The 18,305-nt window shown below is 40.9% G+C and overlaps 3 protein-coding genes across 7 annotated transcripts; all 3 read left to right on the top strand.

The window, feature by feature from the left end:
- Window positions 1-1,383: 1,383 nt before the first annotated feature.
- LOC135582710 (transcription factor TGAL5-like) lies at window positions 1,384-6,798 on the top strand. 3 transcript variants are annotated; one of them, XM_065138791.1, is made up of 13 exons: window positions 1,384-1,807; window positions 1,907-2,100; window positions 2,578-2,669; window positions 2,885-2,958; window positions 3,082-3,288; window positions 3,780-3,833; window positions 4,090-4,185; window positions 4,277-4,354; window positions 4,473-4,521; window positions 4,628-4,899; window positions 5,021-5,260; window positions 6,105-6,247; window positions 6,486-6,798. In XM_065138791.1, exons 2-13 carry the CDS (start codon window positions 1,961-1,963, stop codon window positions 6,574-6,576), a joined length of 1,536 nt encoding a protein of 511 aa, XP_064994863.1. In that variant the 5' UTR covers window positions 1,384-1,807; window positions 1,907-1,960; the 3' UTR covers window positions 6,577-6,798. The 3 variants fall into 3 exon arrangements, with proteins under 3 accessions (XP_064994863.1, XP_064994864.1, XP_064994865.1); XM_065138792.1 differs by having other exon boundaries at window positions 1,418-1,807; window positions 4,126-4,185; XM_065138793.1 differs by lacking the exons at window positions 1,384-1,807; window positions 1,907-2,100 and having other exon boundaries at window positions 2,572-2,669; window positions 2,885-2,963.
- A 3,001-nt stretch (window positions 6,799-9,799) lies between these two features.
- On the top strand, window positions 9,800-10,821 carry LOC135630910 (CEN-like protein 2). Its single transcript, XM_065138209.1, has 4 exons — window positions 9,800-10,053; window positions 10,140-10,201; window positions 10,311-10,351; window positions 10,427-10,821. Exons 1-4 carry the CDS (start codon window positions 9,853-9,855, stop codon window positions 10,645-10,647), a joined length of 525 nt encoding a protein of 174 aa, XP_064994281.1. The 5' UTR covers window positions 9,800-9,852; the 3' UTR covers window positions 10,648-10,821.
- A 474-nt stretch (window positions 10,822-11,295) lies between these two features.
- LOC135630657 (transcription initiation factor TFIID subunit 12-like) lies at window positions 11,296-18,014 on the top strand. 3 transcript variants are annotated; one of them, XM_065137760.1, is made up of 9 exons: window positions 11,296-11,928; window positions 12,406-12,570; window positions 13,235-13,795; window positions 14,005-14,079; window positions 14,996-15,074; window positions 15,184-15,248; window positions 15,864-15,899; window positions 17,524-17,650; window positions 17,799-18,014. In XM_065137760.1, the coding sequence occupies exons 1-8, from the start codon at window positions 11,326-11,328 to the stop codon at window positions 17,647-17,649; spliced, it is 1,710 nt and encodes a 569-aa protein (XP_064993832.1). In that variant the 5' UTR covers window positions 11,296-11,325; the 3' UTR covers window position 17,650; window positions 17,799-18,014. The 3 variants fall into 3 exon arrangements, 2 of the variants coding, with proteins under 2 accessions (XP_064993832.1, XP_064993833.1); XR_010494120.1 differs by lacking the exon at window positions 17,799-18,014 and having other exon boundaries at window positions 14,996-15,070; window positions 17,524-17,625; XM_065137761.1 differs by lacking the exon at window positions 17,799-18,014 and having other exon boundaries at window positions 17,524-17,784.
- The last annotated feature ends 291 nt before the right edge of the window (window positions 18,015-18,305 follow it).

The following is an 18,305-nucleotide window of genomic DNA, read 5'->3' on the forward strand; positions in this document are numbered from 1 at the left end:
TCTTCTGTTACATTCCTGTTAGTGCTTTGAGCTTTTACAGCTACTCGATCTTTCAAACTCGTTCACTTTTTGTGTAATTCTTTAGTTTGCTTCACTATTGGTTTAGGAACTTGGCAGATCTATTTTCGGATGTTTAATATCTTACATTGTTTCTTTACGTAGAACAGAAGTCTCTAAACCAAAGGATCATTGTCAATGGTGAGCACCATTCTTCTCGGGTTTTCATTAGTTTGTATTTCATTCTTTCTACATCAAACTCAATTTCTGTCAATGGCGTGAGTCATGATGTTATCTCGATTGGGCCACCGAGTTATCGTGCAGGTTTGGACCGAATCGAGTTAGAGAGAGAGTCAGAGAGAGAGAGAGAGAGATGATTTTATGAAGCCTCGGGATGACATAGAATGTGAATATATATATACCTCCCCCTTCTCTCTCTCTCTCTCTCTGTGTTGGATCTGTTGGCCAGCAGCTTACTGAGGCCCAAATGCGAGGGCTCTATAAGCCTCCATGCAAATGATACACACGTAAAGCATCCGGCCGTGGCCGATTGGAGGTTCCTATTCTCTATTATGGCGTGGATGAATAATGCAATGCCGCCTTGGCGCCCATTAGAACAGATAATATATTTACCCTGGCTGACTTCAAAGCTCGGGCCTTATCTTTATCGGAATGGGAGCAACTTAGAAGGATCAGAGATAGATAGATGTGTGCAGTTTCTTTCTTGCCCATAGTCGGTCTAATACTTAAGAAACTGATCATTTAATTATAGACGCCTTTAGAAGTCGATGGTCGGAGCGGGTTCAATTATTGGAGGACTATCATTGTGGATGGTGGTTCATCCTACATTTTGGCTTCTTGAACGAATTCCCTGTTTCTTTAATACGCCGTCTACTTGCTGGATATCTAATTAATGCCTGTTTGCCTGCTCGTTTCAGATTCTTTCTGTCCTCTTTCTGCTACAGACATGCTGGTGATGGCTGTCGCACCCATTTCTGCATGAGTTTGCTAATAGGTTTTAGCCGGAATGAATATTCATGCGCATGGAATGATTGCGAGCTCAAAAGGTGGACAGCCATTTGTCTTGTATAATTCGAGCGAGGTCTCCGATGAGTTGCGATGGCTACATACCAAGCTTTCCGGGAAGGGAAAGGAGCAGCAGCGTATTCTGCAGCGCGAGGTGCAGAAAACATGGCGTGTCACCAACTTCAGCCCGTCGAGCTTGACGAGCAAAGACAGAGGGAAGCCCACGGCGTCTGTGTGCGTCCCGTAATGCATTCATAAGTGTTCATATTATTTTTCATGTAAGGAAAAAAATATCTAAAATGTGTTTTCTTGGTCAAAGTAAACTCTGCCTTTCGGAGACGGTATAATAGACGATAAGTTAGAGAACTCGCTGGCAATTTTATATTGGACGGAACGCTGTCTGTCTCTCATCGGTGCGAAATCGAGACTCTATATTTCCGAAGGGCCAAATAGCGATACAAGGACTGGTGTGGAGACGGTGCCAGAATCCTACCATTATTTGCCCCCTCTCTCCCTCCTCTCTCCTTCTGTGTGCGGGCGCAGAAAATCCACAAGGACAAGATCTTCGAGGAGGTACCATGGATGAACTCGAGAGTCGGACATAATTGCCAGTCACCGGAGCGGAAAAAGAGAACCACACAGCGGCCGTGGTCCATCGGACGAGTCAGCTTCAGCTATATGAAAGCAATACCACCATCCTGAGGCCATTTTGGAAGGGGAACTAACTCTCTTCTGTTTCTCCGCCTCCCTGCCTGGAAGAGCTCCTCTTATTTTCGAGTGCACGGTAACTTTGCTTCTGTTCAGATTTCTTCTCTCGGAGCCAGCTGCAATTTTCTGTTCCTGAAGCTGTGCTCATCTTTTCTCCCGGTGGTGGTCGCTGCAGAAGCTCCGGGCAAGCTTGAGAGATCAGTATACGAAGCAGCTTTGAAGATTCGGAATGGTGCACGAGGGAGAAGAAGAAACTCGGATGGCAAATTATAGAGTCGGTGAAACTGGCCTTTCTGATTCTGGACCTTCAACTCGATCAGTCGCTGATGGAATTCATGGCACCACTCCTCAAGCTGCGACTAATTTCTTGTACTGTTCCTAAAATTTTCTGCTTGTAGTCTTTGCTCCTCCTCCTCCTCATCATCTTCTTCTTCTTCGAGGCTTATTTTAATGATTTATGCTTATAGTTTCCGGCTGGATCTCATCCTTTGCCCCAATATCATGCAAGCTTTACACATCGTCGCAGAGTTATCATATTTGCTTTGCTAATCGACCGCCTTTAATTGGAATAGCACCACCTTTTCCAAGCACCTATTTCCCAAGTGGGCTCTTTATTATGTTATATCCCATTCTTATTGTGCTACACCTCTGCACACCAATTTCACAAAGCTTTGGCCTGATCCGTACATGTACTCTTCTCAGTTCCTCGTATCTCTACCTCCTCTTTCCTCCGCTCACTGTTTCCTCTTCCCTGTCTGCATAAAAAGTAGCAGCAGTTTCAGTTTGCTTTTCTTCCTGTTCTAAATCGTAATCGATGAGTTAGATGGACTTGTGTTGCCCGAACAGTGATCAGGAAGGAGCTGCCTACTTTGGGGAGTTGGAAAAGGCTCTCATGCAGGGAGTAGACGGCATAAGAGAAACCGAAGAAGACACAAAGGGTGGGCCTTCTTCTCTCTTTCCTTTCTCGTTTGGTTCTCTCCCAACTCTAACCACATCAACCACAGACACGTCTTGGTTGATCGCATGTTCAAGTTCGTTGAAGCGTTCTATAACTCTTTGCATTTGCTACCTCTTCAAGAACTAATACCTGCTCCTCTATTTTCTCCTCATACTTGGAGCTTTCTTTAATCTGCCGCATCTCCCGTTCCTGCAGCCTTTTTCGCAACCAGGCCAGCGACACTTGAGATCTTCCCATCATGGCCAATGAGATCCCAGCAAACTCCCAGAGTAAGGTCTTGCCTTCTTGACTTGGGTTTACGGTGTAGAAATACCTTTAAGATAGACCAGAAGAAGAAGGAGCTGGTTGACTGCTCCGTTTAGGCTTTATGGCTCCTGCTTTGTACCCACCAGGGGAAGACACGATCGGCAAACAGCACCGATCTAGGCTCGGCTCAAGACACCACCACATCTCATCTAGGATCAGACTCTACAGCAAGCAGAAGGGCTTCTTCGGACCAGTCTGCTGACCAGGAGCAGGCGATGATGACGATGATGATCGCAGGCGACGGCTCTATCACAGGAACGACACCAACTTCTCAACTCGCATCCCAAGAGAAGGTACCGTTTGATTGCTTTATTAAGCAGTAGCAGTAGCATAGCAGTAGCTCGATTCCCGAGATAAGAAACGAACAACCTGGGCCTTTCACCTCCTCAACTGCATCGACTCTAGGTTCTTGCTGAAGCCTCAGATCATTGCAACCGGATACTTGACCGACGACCATCCTATAACAACAGCATAATGTCAAAACGGATCCCAGCAAGACCTACCAAGCTTGACTTTTTTCACCTTCATAAACTCAGGTCTTCATCCGTTTTTCTCACGGATCATGCGGTTTGAGTTCTGACATGACCTGGCCCATCGCCTATACTGTAGCGTTTGCATCTTTATCAGCTCCAATCATAGAATTATTATATATGTATATATATATATATATGTATTTGCCTTTTGAACTTGCACAATGATAAGTATGCTGGTCTCTGTTGTTATCTTATCTTCGCTGCTCTTTTGACTTCAAGCCAAACTACGAATTTTATATTGCATGTTGCAGAGAAAGATGACTGGTTCAGCTGCAGGAAAAGATGGAAAGAAACTTGATGCTAAGGTTCTCTCTCTCTCTCTCTCTCTCTCTCTCGTGTGCGTGCCTGCGCTGATCATGCTAACCTGGATTCATGTTCTTAAGAGTGCCAAACATGGAGTGGTTCCTTTAAAGATCATCAATCGAAGTAAAATATAACCCTGCAAAGGAAAGAAGCTGTTCATATGTTTTCTTTCTCAAAAAGAAGAAAGAAACACTGTTACAAAAAAGCTGACTTAAATATATCTGAACTCGGAGATTTAAGTGCTTTTCTTTTCTTTAGAGGAATTCGTTTATTAATGATCGACTTGCATATCAGACGTTAAGACGCCTAGCTCAAAATCGAGAGGCAGCAAGAAAGAGCCGGCTGAGGAAAAAGGTGCACTCAAATCTCAAATCTCCCATAGGCGACAATGCCATATGTGTATATTGTAACGATCTGATGCACCAAACTGCCCTGAATAAAACAGGCTTACGTGCAACAATTAGAGTCCAGTAGAATTAGACTTCAGCAGTTAGAGCACGATCTCCAGCGAGCAAGATCACAGGTTCAATTTTACTCTGATGATTAAAACTTTTAATTGATTCTTCTCTCCTTTGTTTTCCCTTTGTTATTATCTGCCTTTTTCAGACAGTGATTCCATTATGTTGTTTGTTCGGTGTCAGGGTCTCTTCTTAGGAGTGGCAGGCAGCGCAAATGGAGCTGTCACTTCCGGTAATAAGCTATTTGTTTCCTCGCTTGCTGGCTTTCAGAGGTGGTTTTTTGGTGGATCTTATCGTTCTTCTTGTGCTGGCCATAACCGGAGCTTTCCGCGCTGCAGGCGCAGCGATGTTTGACGTGGAATATGCTCGATGGCTGGACGAGAACTGCAAGCACATGTCCGACCTTCGAGGTGCAATGCAGGCTCACCTCCCCGACGGCAATCTTGGTGTAATCGTAGATCAATGCATCGCGAACTACGATGAGCTCTTCCGTCTGAAAGAAATTGTTGCGAAATCCGACGTATTCCACCTCTTGAATGGTACATGGATGACTCCAGCGGAGCGCTGTTTCCTGTGGATGGGTGGGTTTAGGCCCTCTGAGCTCCTCGAGGTATGAGATCCACCATTACGTGTTGTGACAGATTTGTCTTAGAGTCGTAATATGGAAATGGGGTAGGCTTATCTACGCAACTCTCATTCGACTCTTGTTTGGTTGTTGATGAGCTCGGCAGATACTGATGCCTCATCTTGATCCATTGACGGAGCAACAGCTACTGGTGATCGGCAACCTGCGGCTCTCGTCGCGGCAGGCGGAGGAGGCTCTCTCGCAGGGCCTCGAGCAGCTTCACCGGTCTTTGTCTGACACCGTCACCGGCGATTCTCTCAGCGACGGCGTCGATGTCGGAAATTACATGGGCCACATGGCTCTTGCACTGGGGAAGCTGGCCAACCTCGAAGGATTCGTCCGCCAGGTTTCTACTTCGCATTCTCCGAGTCTTCCTATAAGCAAAACACATGCCTCCATAAACAACAGCCGAAACACACCGTTGTCTTTTAAGACTTTCTATAAGCACACCAATGAACCAAAATTTCCACCAAAAAAAATAAAATATAATTCTGCTAAATCTAATCCAAATAAAAAAAAAAGGACTCATAAATACTCAAAACAAAATACTAAAAGAAGACCTCAACTAGACAAAAAGGTTGTCGTATAAGACTTGCCAAGTCAAGGAAGAATATTGGAGTCCTTAAAGATGTCCCTATCATATATCTTTCTTTTGTTCTCCTACCTCTTGACCCATTATTGTTCATACATCCCTTTTATTTTTATTTGAGCAATGAACAGATTCCCAAACCATCAAAAGAAAACCCTCATAGGAGCTGTTTCGATTACATAATGTGTTTTATGCCCGGCCAAGTATAGTAGTCAGAGAAAGACCAGGCCACAGCTAATTGCAATAGTTTATTCTTCATAGAAAAACCATGTTCTACATGCAAAAGAGTCCTGATCATAGCTCGATTCATTACGGATGACCAGTTCATGTACCTCAAGCCCCACTTGTTCTTTAATATGACCATGTAGAGTTGTCCTCTAGCAAAAGAAATGGGAAAGTAAACCAAAGACATTAGGTATGAAAGAAGGCTTGAGGAGAAATAATAGTCTTTTCTAATCCGTTCCATTTCTAAAGTTCTGCCAGTTCTATTCCGCCAAGAAAGTAAGGTAGAACGATCGCCATCGTTGCTGGAATCCATGAACGAGAAAGAAATGGTCATTGGTTCCCACATAAAGTCATTCTGAAGTCTGTGATTCTGCAGGCTGATAACCTGAGACAACAAACGTTGCACCAGTTGCGTCGGAACTTGACGATCAAGCAAGCAGCAAGATGTTTCCTAGCGATCGGAGAGTATTACACTCGTCTGCGTGCTCTGAGCTCTCTGTGGGCTTCTCGCCCTCGGCAGTAAGTTCGTCATGCGCCATCTGCTATTTATACTCGATACTTTCCCTTGGTTAAAGCAACGGTGTAAGCTTCTCCGGTATGCATGACTATAAACATACAACGCACCTTTCAATATGCATGCAGCTAAACAATCTCTTCCGCAATGCATAAATGCATCAATCAAGTTATGATCATGTTGTTGATTGGTCATATATCCTTTCGCATTTACATGACTAGCGCATGTATGTCTTCCCCGCAGGAGCTTAATCGTTCATGACAGTGTTGTCTCATCAGCGACAGACCTGCAGATTGTTCATCAACCACTGCAGAATCATTTTACTTCCTTCTGAAAAGATTCCCAATCAAGAAATATGCTGTGCATAGTTTCCATTTTGAGCTCATCCATGTTGTACCATGACTGTATTCTTATGCATTAGGAGATTTGTACTTGGCCCAAAAAAAGAGCTCAAGGGTGCTAAAAGCAAGATTATTCTAATGCATTTCTTGTTGTGGTTGTTGAACAATAGGAAGAAATTGTTAGTAAAATATGAATACAAAAGGCTTGTTTCATATGTACCAATAAGAGCAACAGGGAAGTACTTTTCTAAGCCACAGTATGACCTTATCCAACCTAGACCTAACTTCAAATAATTTCCTAAGTTGCATTAGAATAAGACAAATTTGAGTGTATGATTTTAACAAATGCTGTTTTATATAACTAATTGTCTTTTACTGCAATTATATATATATATATATATATTATTTTTTATCAATGTTATAACACATCAAATAATATTGTAATTATTTTTCTATAACTAGTATCTTTAAATAGAATTTTGATATAATATGAGAGAGCTAATTATGTAGTTATCGTTTGTAATTAGGTATCTTTAGTATCCCGGCTCCTATACTTTTAAAAGTTATATAGGGATCACTATACTTACGAAAGTGAAACATTTAACTTCGTTTATTCTCATATCATCAATTTTATTAACGAAAATATTGCATGTGTTCAGTGGTAAATCGAAGTGAGGCAAAGTGAGCATATGCTCAGTGGTAAACATTATAATATTTTTATTAACAAAATTGACGATGTAAAAAGAAATAATGTTAAATGTTTTACTTATATATATATATATATATATATATATATATATATATATAAGGATCTTAATATAATTTTTAAAAATATAAGGATCGAGATATTAAACATAGGTAAAAGAACTGTTTGATATAGCCACATGTATAGCTATGAAGTTTCCAAGAAACTTCCGAAGTGAAGAAATAAATTCTCATGTGTCCACAAGCAAAGATGAATGCAGGTTAATTATTGGGGAAAGTGTTTCTTGCTTCAAAACTTCCTTGTTGACAATCTCCAAGAACTCATTACTTTTTGCTTCCCATTCCTCAACAATTTGGTAAACATAAAGTCAATGGAAACAAGTATGCAAAAGCTCTGTGGTATTTTAATTCCCTCCTCCATCTTTACTATAGTAAAGAAAATCCATGTGTTTTGTTGGTAAACACAATCCATGTGTATTCTAAAAGGCCACTTTCCCTAATTTAAGACAGTCTGATAGTTACTGAAAGCTACAGATGACCTAATCCTGGTTACAGTGGAGGAGAGCATTAGAAGAATCAGATATAAAAGGAAGAATGAATAATAATAATATAAGACCACATAATCTCAAGATAGCTTCAGCCTTTTTATATTTCCAAAGCTAAGCTGACAAGAAATGTAATACCAATAAAAGATTACATTAGTGACAAGATCATGACAAGACCTAATCAACCAATATATAACAATCAAAGATAAGTTAAAGCATGCACGATGTGTCACAGCAAGAAGGAATTGATCATAAATTAGAAATGAAACCGGGTCCAAGATCAGACAAACAATTGCACAGCTGAGGAGATTGATCTACATGAAGCAAACTGGTTTCTGATGACAAGAAGAACTTTAAGACAAAGATGGGAATATGTGAGGAAAAAGTTAAAGCTTAATATATCCCAGGTTCAGAAATCTTGCAGCTATTGTGGCCCAAGATCTGTGTCTGTGGACTGTAGACTTACTACCTTGATACCCATGTATCTCTTGGAAGAGCTGAATTGCCCCTGCTTGCTAGCTATTATACCTCCAAAATATTGCTTATATTGATATTTTTCTAATGAAATAAAATGAGGAGAAGAAGGGCAAAAACTTTACTGCTGCAAAATAAAAGCTTACTAAGTATACTTCCTTTGCTTTGCACTGCTATGTTTTCTTTGGGTGGTGTGGATCATCATGCTTGAGACATACTTCTAACTGAGACAGACATACTTGACACACAAACCATAAAACTTATCTACATAGTTGATGTTAGTCTATAGGTTTTACTTGGATCCCTCAAGAACCATTTTAATTGATCCTGGTGGATTTGTAGTTGTTGTTCCTGCAGTGGCTTTTGGGATTTAAGTATAATCTGCTTTTGAGGAGCTCAAAGATAAGGCAAGCATCCACTTCATTACCCAATGAACAAAGTTAGCCACCTTCACATTATTCATTTCTACAACTCGCTAAGATTGATTGAGTGGGCGCATATTATTGTCGGTAACCACAAAGCTCCAAAGTAGGTTTTCAACTTTTTCAAATGGAAACAAAATAATAACCTTTAAACCCTCACATCAATCTTAGGGGTCTATTTCAAACTATATATAATTTACTGAAAATTAGGACTATTGCATTAAGTTCTTATCAGGAGCATCAGCTCCTTATTATATGCCTTTAGTTCCTTTTTTTTGTCTCTCTGATACACAAATGCAAGGAAGAATGCAGAGGTGCAAATCTACAAATTTTAGGTTGAACACCATGAGATTCTGAAAATTTTTTTGGAACTCTAAACTTGTAAGAACAGAAGCTTATAAGTTCCCAAGATCCATGTTGGGTTGAAACCAGGGAACCTTTGACAAGACAGGCTAAGAATCAGAACCATGTTGGGTTGAAATGAGTAGAACGACCCTCTCATCTCGACAAATAAACATGATGGACAAATGCTTACTGAGATCTTGCCAGTAGCCATAGTGGACAGTCTGTGACCTGCACATCCTAATCTCTCCACCTCTGTGATCCGATCAACACCTTGACAAGATATGCACAAGATATGCATCTTCAGTATTCCCAGCCATTTATGTAAACTTATGCCTTCTTTTTCCTGATCAAGAGCCATAGGATCTCTTTTTACATGATATGATGACATGTGAGCACTACCATTTCTTTGTGAAGAGGGAGAGCTTCTCTCTCTCTTTTTTATTTGTTCCAATTCCTCCAGAGAATATAGGCAATCATAGCAAGTTCCATCCATGGATGTGAAGTTTCAGAAGGTCTAAGCAGCATCCAATCTAAGCTGTTCCTTCTTCTTTGCCTCGAGAGAAAAAAGGTGAGCTCGGCTGCAACCATGGCCAAATCTCCAATCATGGGTATGGCGACTGAAGTAGAATAGCAAAAGGATTCCTTGGGACATCCACATGAGAAAAATGCAGCCCAAAGTATAACAAGTTGTCACTCACTTGAGCACTATAAATAGAGCCATCTCTACTTGCCCTCCCCATCACAAAACAAAGCATTCCCTTCGCTTCTCACGGACGACATGGCGAGGCTGTCGGATCCACTGGCCGTCGGGCGGGTGATCGGAGAAGTCATCGACTCGTTCCACCCGAGCGTGAGGATGACGGTGACCTACAACTCCAGTAAGCTGGTCTGCAATGGCCATGAGTTCTACCCCTCTGCAGTTGTGTCCGAACCCAGAGTGGAGGTCCAATGTGGTGACATGAGGTCCTTCTTTACCCTGGTATCTATGCTACAGCCTCCACAGCTCTCCTCTCCCCGACCCCACTGTTCCATGCATCTTAACCACGGCCGCTGCTGCTGTCGCAGGTGATGACAGACCCAGATGTGCCAGGCCCTAGTGATCCATACCTGAGGGAGCACGTCCACTGGTAAATCACATGAATAATTGCTACCGTAAAGGAAGATAGAAGAAGTGATGCTGATGATTCTGAGTTGCTTTCGACTAACCATTTGCCTTTATTGATCGACGTCATGCAGGATTGTGACGGACATACCCGGCACTCCCGATGCGTCCTTGGGTGGGCTTTCTTTCTCCTCTCTGTCGTGTTGACGTCTCTTATCTTCAATCTCTTTATGTGACATTTGAGAAGCAGGGAAGGAGGTGGTGGGCTACGAGAGCCCCAGGCCCAGCATCGGCATCCACCGCTTCGTCTTTGTACTCTTCCAGCAGAAGCGGAGACAGTCGGTGGTGGCGCCGCCGCCGTCGCGGGACCGCTTCAACACCCGCCGCTTCGCCCAGGAGAACGACCTCGGCCTCCCGGTCGCCGCCGTCTACTTCAACGCTCAGAGGGAGACGGCCGCCCGGCGGCGCTGATGGCCGTCGTCCTCTCTCTCCCAATCCGAAAGCATTGGTGCCCATTCCTCTTCGTCTCCTTTACGTGCTCTACTACGGCGATGACAGCGTCATCGCTTGTCATGAATAACCTGTCGTCGATGTACTGATGTTGTTGTCGTTGTAACTGTCTATCTATGAAGATGATTCTATTTAGTCGGATAGTTATTTTAGTATTGGAACAAGCAATATATATAGAATAGATTAGAAAAAAGAAATATAAGCTTATTAAACTAATGAAATTATTCCCAAACTAACACCATAAAAATCTTCGTCAATAGTATAATTTATGAGTTCCGCAACTAAATGGAAAGTGGCTAATTGTACAGTTAATGATCAAAATAGCAATATAATGAGGGTAACACTTGCAACCGGAAGAAAGTAGCAATTGGATTCGGAGATTAGGGTTCACCTAATTGTACGAGGAAAGGATTCGAGCTCGGTCTAAAATTGAAGTGGGTCCAATATAATTAGGGTTCAAGTGAAATTAAATTGAAATCGAATCGGATTTGGGCTTAAACCAATCGGGTGCAAATGGGAGCGAACATTACAACCAAAGAGGTCGAGTGAGACCATGTGCTCGAACCGATCCATCAATAGACGTGTCCACGTATAAAAGCCCTCGAACGGCCGAGAACCCGAGGGCACGAGCGGCGCGACATGGAGGCTCCGCCACCGCCACAGCCCGCCGCTTCCGCGGAGCAGCCGGCTCCCGCCGCGGCTTCCTCCCAGCCGCCGGAGCCGACGCAGACGCCATCTCCGTCTCCGTCTCCCTCGCCCGCCCCGGATCCCGCGCAGCCACCGCCCGTCTCAGCCCCTCCTCCCCCATCCGCCGCCCCTTCCGCCGCCCAAAACCCTCCCCAACTCCAGCCCCAGTCGCTTCCTCCGTCTCAGTCTCAGCCGCCACCGCCCCAGCAGCAGTCCCAGCCCCAGCAGCCGATCCAGCAGCCGCGGCCGCCTCTCGTGCGGAACCGTCCCCCCACCCCTTTCCCTCACTTCTCGCACCACCTTCCCTCTTCCGCTCCTCCCTCCTCCTCCGCCTCCGCCTCCGCCTCTTCCGCCGCGCCTGCTCCTTCTCCTTCTCCTTCTGCCGCATCGCAGAGAGGAGGGCTCGCCATTGGGGTCCCGGCTCACAGCTCACACCTCCCGAGGGCCCAGCAGCCCGTGGCCACCTATTCCTCGATAGGCGCCTCCCCAGCCTTCAATCAGCCATTTACTCCGTTGCCTCGCATGACGGAGCAGTCCTCGGCGGCCAATGCCCAGGTATCGTTTGAGCTTTTCCTGACAATCTAATCTAGGGATCTGCCTCTTTTTTTTGCCGCTACAGTGACATACTTCAATGGTTGTCTCGGTGTCAAAATGTAAGTTTGACGACTAAGTGTCTTGATCGGAAGCCCACTGTAGATACAAGTAGGATGTTGAAGGGGGATGACTTGAACTCATTATTGCATCCCGTTGTTACATAACACACATTTGATCTGAGTTGAGCATTCAAAGGGAAAGAATTTGTTAGTTATCAACAGTGGCATTAAAACTTTAAGCTATAAGTTCGGCTTCCTACTTGCATTTTATGCTATTTAAGCTATATGTTTTGCTTTCTTTCCCTACTGATTTGCTTATAGAGATTCAATGGCAATAGAAACTGAGTGATTGATTCTGGAGGATTGAATATAGATCTGGTCGAGTATATTCTATTCGTAGGATGTTAATGGAACTTATCCCTTTCGTCTAATATTTCAGGTAAGACAACCCATTCAAGGGATTCAGAATATTGGAATGATTGGCTCTCTTAGCACTACGACACAGATTCGACCAGGTGGGGTGACTGGGCCTCCACAGCAGAGGTTGGTTCAGCCAATATCAAGAGCAGCATCTCCATCAACTAACCAAACTTTAGGTTCACAGGTAATTTGAGATTTTTTTTTTTCATTTCTTGCATTCGGCAAACATTTTAATACATCTTGCACATGGTTGTCATCTCATTTAGAAGAATCAGATGTATACCAGTTTACCTTATAACAAAGAAATTTCTTCTTGATGTTTGAAACAGTAATTGTGTTGGCTGATTGTAGTCATGTCTTCTGCATTGATGATTTAATTAAGTAGGAAATAGAATTAGAAATTTTGTTTATGATCATGTTACTTTCTTTTGGAGGGAATGCCACTCAGCTTTGATATTGCTTTTCAGAAAAATGGAGTCTCACCAATCAAATAGATGCAAATGTCCCTTCCTGTGACCACAGATTGGTGCATGTTAATCTAGATACATTTGCATAGTTCTATGCTCGTTTGGTTCCATAAAGTCACTGATTACATTGTCCTCAATTTTGCCAAATAAACAATGGAATTTTTGCTCTTGTCGTGCTGCGTATTGTGTTCTGTTTAGTCATTAGTGCATTCCTTTTGTACTGGCTTTTAGTTTCTTTAAATTTGCAGTTTGCGTCAAATGGTGCTTAAATAATACTTTGTTTTACAATTTTCTTCTGGAGAAGAAAGCTTTGTTTTTTTTAATACAATTTTCTTCCTGTTGCCATGTGATATCCTGAGCTTGATTATTACTTTTCTGCAGAAATTCCCAAATTCTGGTTTGATAAGGGGCCCTTCCATGGTTTCATCTGGTTCCATATCGTCTGTGCCACAGCAGTCGTTAGTATCATCGCAAGGAAAGCAAATGCCTGCATCTTCATCATCATTTAGGCCCCAGGCAAAGCCAAATGTTCTGCAGCAAAGGCCACACAGTCTCCAACAAACTCAACAACCGCCTTCAGCAGCTTCTCATCAACAGCAAATACCAACATCCCAGCAGCAGCAACAACAAAAACAACAACAATTTCAGATGCAACTACAACAACAACAGCAACAGCCGCAGTTTCACCAACAACATTCTTCACCACGTCAAACACAAGAGTACTATAATCAACAAAACCTACAGCTAAGGAACCAGCAGCAATTGCTCCAACAACAGCCTGCACGACCTCTTGGACCCGCAACTACTAAGCCAAATCCGCCGACATTAGTCCAAACTAATGTTGCACAACCAGCAGTTACGCATCCAGTTGTTGGTACAGATGCTGCAGAATCTGGAGACCATATTCTTGGCAAGAGAAGCCTTCGTGAGTTGGTTAGCCAGGTAAGTGAATTTGTATTTTAATCTTATTATATACTGTATCAGTGTGCTGAGATTGATGGATTATTTAGATCAAAAGTTGCAGCCTCTTTGATCCCTCATTTCTCATTTGCACTTATATCTAAAATTAGCTTTCACTTGCTTTTATGGAACATGCCTACTGAAAATTATGTGCTGTACAATCTTCATAATTTGGTAATAACTTATTGCAGATTGATCCATCTGAAAAGTTGGATTCTGAAGTTGAAGATGTTCTTGTTGAGATTGCTGAAGATTTTGTAGAATCTGTGAGTTCCTTTGCCCACATGAACATGGTGTATTTACTGCACAGACAATATGTACATTGGTTTGAGTTAGAACCTTCATACAAAATTGCTTGCTTTTCTTTCTTAAGAATGCATATACTGTGGAGCCTCTTTATCATACCTATTCGGGATGGAATTGTAACTTAAGTTCACATTTATTTTGTTTTATAACCCAAGTTGTGTCCAGGTCAATCACATAAATTTCATAGACCAACTATTGGTTTCTTTGTCAGCTTTCCTGGATGGCCTTACTTTCTTTGAAATTTGCTATACCTAGCAGCAAAAGCACTAAAAGAAGAATATTTATGACAGATGATTAATGGAAGGATGAACCACATTGGTTTTGTTTGTTATTGGACAGTCCTTTTATTTCTAACCCAGATCGGTGTGAAGGATATTCCTTTAAACTATCAATTTTGTTTTTTTTTTTTAATTTCAGTATTCTGGTATGAATCACCTTTTATCCTCTTCTATGACCCATCAGATGTGAGCCTTTCTCAATTGTACGAGTCCATTATGCAAAGTTTATATTCTAATTTAGGACTTGACATTTTTCTTGGTCTGTATCTTTCCAAAATATTATATGCTTGAAAGATGATTTTAGAAGATGGTGCTCGATGAGCTTAGAAGATGATGCTCTCGTGGTACCTAAAAACATAATTTGTTTAAAATAAAAAGTATGAGTTTTATGTTAACCTATATGTGGTTGAAGTATATATATCTTCAATTTATTTCTACTTGAACCATTAAACTTGCCTGAATTTGACCTTGAGATGTTATGGCCCAAACTGTTGTGCATTTGTACATCAATTAAGTTGCGAACCAACTTCGATCTTGTCAAACTTTATTGTTTTCCCTTTCAGTGTCAATTTGTTCGTGATATTTTTATCTTAAGCAGGTAGCAACTTTTGCTTGCTCCTTGGCTAAGCATCGAAAATCTACTACATTAGAGGCAAAGGACATACTCCTCCATGTAGGTGAGCAGTTTAATAATTTCCTGTTGTTTTGTTTTCTTTCAACTTTATTATTCTTTGTCCCTTGCATTTTTTTCTATGTTAAATGTTAAATTCAAATTTTCCTGTACAGAGAGAAACTGGAACATGATGCTACCTGGTTATGGTGGAGATGAGATCAAGTGTTATAAGAAGCAGGTACTTGAGAATATGTAATCGGAGAATCTTATATTTTTTGTATGCCATGTAAACAATTCAATCTTGGATATGGACATGCCGTTATGTTCACAAATTCTTAGTGTTATACCCACAATTACAGCTTAGGAGGACGAAATGACTGTACTGAGAGCATTTGACTTTCACCAGCTTTCCACCTTGCTACTGTCTGGTCTTCTCTCTACATTCTCTCTCTCCATCCTTATACAGAAACCTTTATGTGCCTAATGACTAATGAGAGACATTTCAAATGTGAGAGAAGGGAATGCTGGTGGTTTCTGAAAGAGGGCAACAAGGAGGTGAGGGAGACAACGTGACAGGAAAAAAATGTTTGGCTAGTCAGAGGTCTAATTCCAATGGTTGACCAAAAAGGGAACATAAGAAAGAATTCCATTAGCAGTTCATTAGGTTTGTAGGGTTATATATGATATTTGGCATAGTAGTGTATATCTATGGCTACTTGCAGGGGTAGCTCATCCAATTATTTTTGGATTGTGAATGAAATTCATGTTACATTTAAATTGCTGTTGCGTCATGTTGTTCCTTTTTCCTTAAGAAACTTATACAAAATATTTGGTTTTGATTTCTTTGGGACAGTTCACAAATGATATTCACAAAGAGAGGCTTGCTGTGGTATGTTTTCCATCTGTGCTTTCTTCTTGTTACTCCTTATATTTGCAAACTTCATTCTCGTGCTACATGTTTCAACTAATTTTCCATTTCCATTCACCGATCATATTTACTTTATGTATTGCACATAATGGACAAGAAAAGATCTGGCTTATTTAGCTGACTACGGTTGGCATCATTCTAAATGATCTTCCTTTTGCAACTTTGAACTGATTGATCTAGGTTTAAAAGCTAAAACAAAAGTTGGAGGATGCTTTTATGAGGGTCTGTATTTCAATGGAGAAACAACAAACTGACATATATGAGTGTTATGGTGGAGTTTGTTATAATTACTGCCCATGGTATGATCCATAAACGTGGGTTGCATGCTAAGTAAATTATTGGATTTGTATTTGGCAATGTGGAGCATCTTGCCTTATTTGCATTCCATGCTAATGTCATTTTTCTGTCAAAAGCTACTGACTACGTTGACGAAGATAATAATTCCCATGACTTTGGATCCACATAATGAAACAATAACGAACACGAACCATCATGTAGAATATTATTGTTCATGAAATACATGTTTGAGTGTGGAGTTATATGATGACTATCATTCTTTTATTTAGTCTAATGTAAGGATGCCAATGTATAATGTAGAATAAAATTTATATGTAATATGCAATAAGTATTAATTGTGGTCTTAGAAGTTAATTCAGAAATTATAAATGAATGATGCAGTGGAAATTTAGAATAATGGACAAAATGATAGGTTAAACAATCATTTGTTTTGGTCCAAATATGAAGATGTTGCATAATAATTGAAACTGCAAACTAAAATAAATGTGACAGACTAGCACATGAGACTCTCACCAATGCAAAATCTGGGAAGAATTAGTTGCCAACAATGCAACTAGCCTAGTACATGAGACTCACCATTGCTAGCATATTATATTGTTACTTTTTCAAGCAAAGAGATTTTCTCCAAATCTTAGTCATCCAAGTTGCAAAGAAGCAACTTCATCATATGTCAGTGCTGAACCTCTAATTGAAGCTGCAATATGCTAGCATTAAACAGTAGCGGCTTGTCGCATTAGTCTCTTGCTTTGGTCGGGGTTGGGGGCAGTATTCCCTTTAAGCAGAGAGGTTATTTCTTTGACTTGAACATATAAAATCTAGATTAGATAAAGATCATCCTTATACATATGCTAACTAATTGTATATTTGGAATTCAAAAACACATTGGGTGAGCTGTTTTTTTTGTTTTGTTCATCTCATTTAAGGGATTTACTTTCAGAGTATTGTAAAGTGAAATTTATCAATGATGACACAAGTATGTTTAAGAAAGAGGAACATACAGGCAGATTACATGACTAATCTGAAAATTCTACGGTTAGTAACCATATGTAATAAGGTCCTTGCTGGTAAAATGAAAAGGTAAGGAATTAAAGTGAAAACTTAGCATGATCTTGTTATATTTTGTGATCTCTGGCGGTAATAGTTGCGTGTCTGGCTGAGAGCAAGAAATAACTTGTAAATTGTCTTATAATGGACAATGAATTTGACCTAGTGATGCTTATGTTGTATTTCTTTTTTGCAGAGTTCTTTATGCATGTCAAGAATTTAATGCATGTTTCTTTTATTTCAGATTAAGAAGTCAATGGCTGCAACAGGTGATGCAGCAAATCCAAAGAATGCCTCTGGTGGTCCAGCTGCAGCCAGTTCAAAATCTCATGCACAGAAAGCACCTCCCATTGGTTCTCCCAAGGCTTGAGGTACTTACTAGTTAAGGCAAGCCAGCAAGGAAAAAAAGACAAAAAAAAAAAAAACCATTTCCGAACAGCTTTGTTGTTAAAATCAAAACTTTATTTTAACACTTACAAGCAGCAATTAACTTAATATTTGTGCCTGTGATTTGTCCAGAATAGTTGCTGCCATGAGTAGATCTGTCATCTGTGTACATGTGGTTTTACAGAGAGTCGAGAAGAAGAGTATACCTGATTGGAAATCTATCTTGTTGAATTTGTGGGGTCCAATTGTAATGCCTTTGGTAGTTGCAAATTGTTTTCACAAGCTGAGATGCATCAAATTGGGTATATTTTCTAGCAGAGTGATGTAGAAGAGGTTTTGTTTTCCTTATGCCTTATGAACTTATATTTGAGCAGAATGGGGCCCATGGCCTATCCCTCAATCCTGATATTATCATCAATATATTTTATTTTAGTCACGTGCTTAAGAATCAAGTTTGGGGTTTTAGTTACACTACCAAAAAGAAAAAAAAAAAGTTTGGAATTTGGTTTGAATTGTTGTTAGATTTATACAAAATTAAAGTAAAATATCATATTTCTACAACATCCCAAAACACCCGATGCTTGTTAGCTATATCGTCTTATTTCCAGATGAGTCGCAAAGGGTATAACTAAGATCAAG

This window comes from Musa acuminata, chromosome BXJ3-2 (genome assembly GCF_036884655.1).
Source record: "Musa acuminata AAA Group cultivar baxijiao chromosome BXJ3-2, Cavendish_Baxijiao_AAA, whole genome shotgun sequence".
NCBI classification, from domain to species: domain Eukaryota; kingdom Viridiplantae; phylum Streptophyta; class Magnoliopsida; order Zingiberales; family Musaceae; genus Musa; species Musa acuminata.

What these genes read in the sequence shown, in the direction of transcription:
- LOC135582710 (XM_065138791.1), top strand. Translation starts at nt 1,961, where the DNA reads ATGGTGCACGAGGGAGAAGAAGAAACTCGGATGGCAAATTATAGAGTC. An exon ending in GAAAGAAACTTGATGCTAAG is followed by an intron (nt 3,834 to 4,089) that starts GTTCTCTCTCTC and finishes TCTTTTCTTTAG; the next exon opens with AGGAATTCGTTTATTAATGA. An exon ending in TCGAAGGATTCGTCCGCCAG is followed by an intron (nt 5,261 to 6,104) that starts GTTTCTACTTCG and finishes GTGATTCTGCAG; the next exon opens with GCTGATAACCTGAGACAACA.
- LOC135630910 (XM_065138209.1), top strand. Translation starts at nt 9,853, where the DNA reads ATGGCGAGGCTGTCGGATCCACTGGCCGTCGGGCGGGTGATCGGAGAA. An exon ending in TGAGGTCCTTCTTTACCCTG is followed by an intron (nt 10,054 to 10,139) that starts GTATCTATGCTA and finishes CTGCTGTCGCAG; the next exon opens with GTGATGACAGACCCAGATGT. An exon ending in CACTCCCGATGCGTCCTTGG is followed by an intron (nt 10,352 to 10,426) that starts GTGGGCTTTCTT and finishes TTTGAGAAGCAG; the next exon opens with GGAAGGAGGTGGTGGGCTAC.
- LOC135630657 (XM_065137760.1), top strand. Translation starts at nt 11,326, where the DNA reads ATGGAGGCTCCGCCACCGCCACAGCCCGCCGCTTCCGCGGAGCAGCCG. An exon ending in CCTCGGCGGCCAATGCCCAG is followed by an intron (nt 11,929 to 12,405) that starts GTATCGTTTGAG and finishes CTAATATTTCAG; the next exon opens with GTAAGACAACCCATTCAAGG. An exon ending in CTGAAGATTTTGTAGAATCT is followed by an intron (nt 14,080 to 14,995) that starts GTGAGTTCCTTT and finishes TATCTTAAGCAG; the next exon opens with GTAGCAACTTTTGCTTGCTC.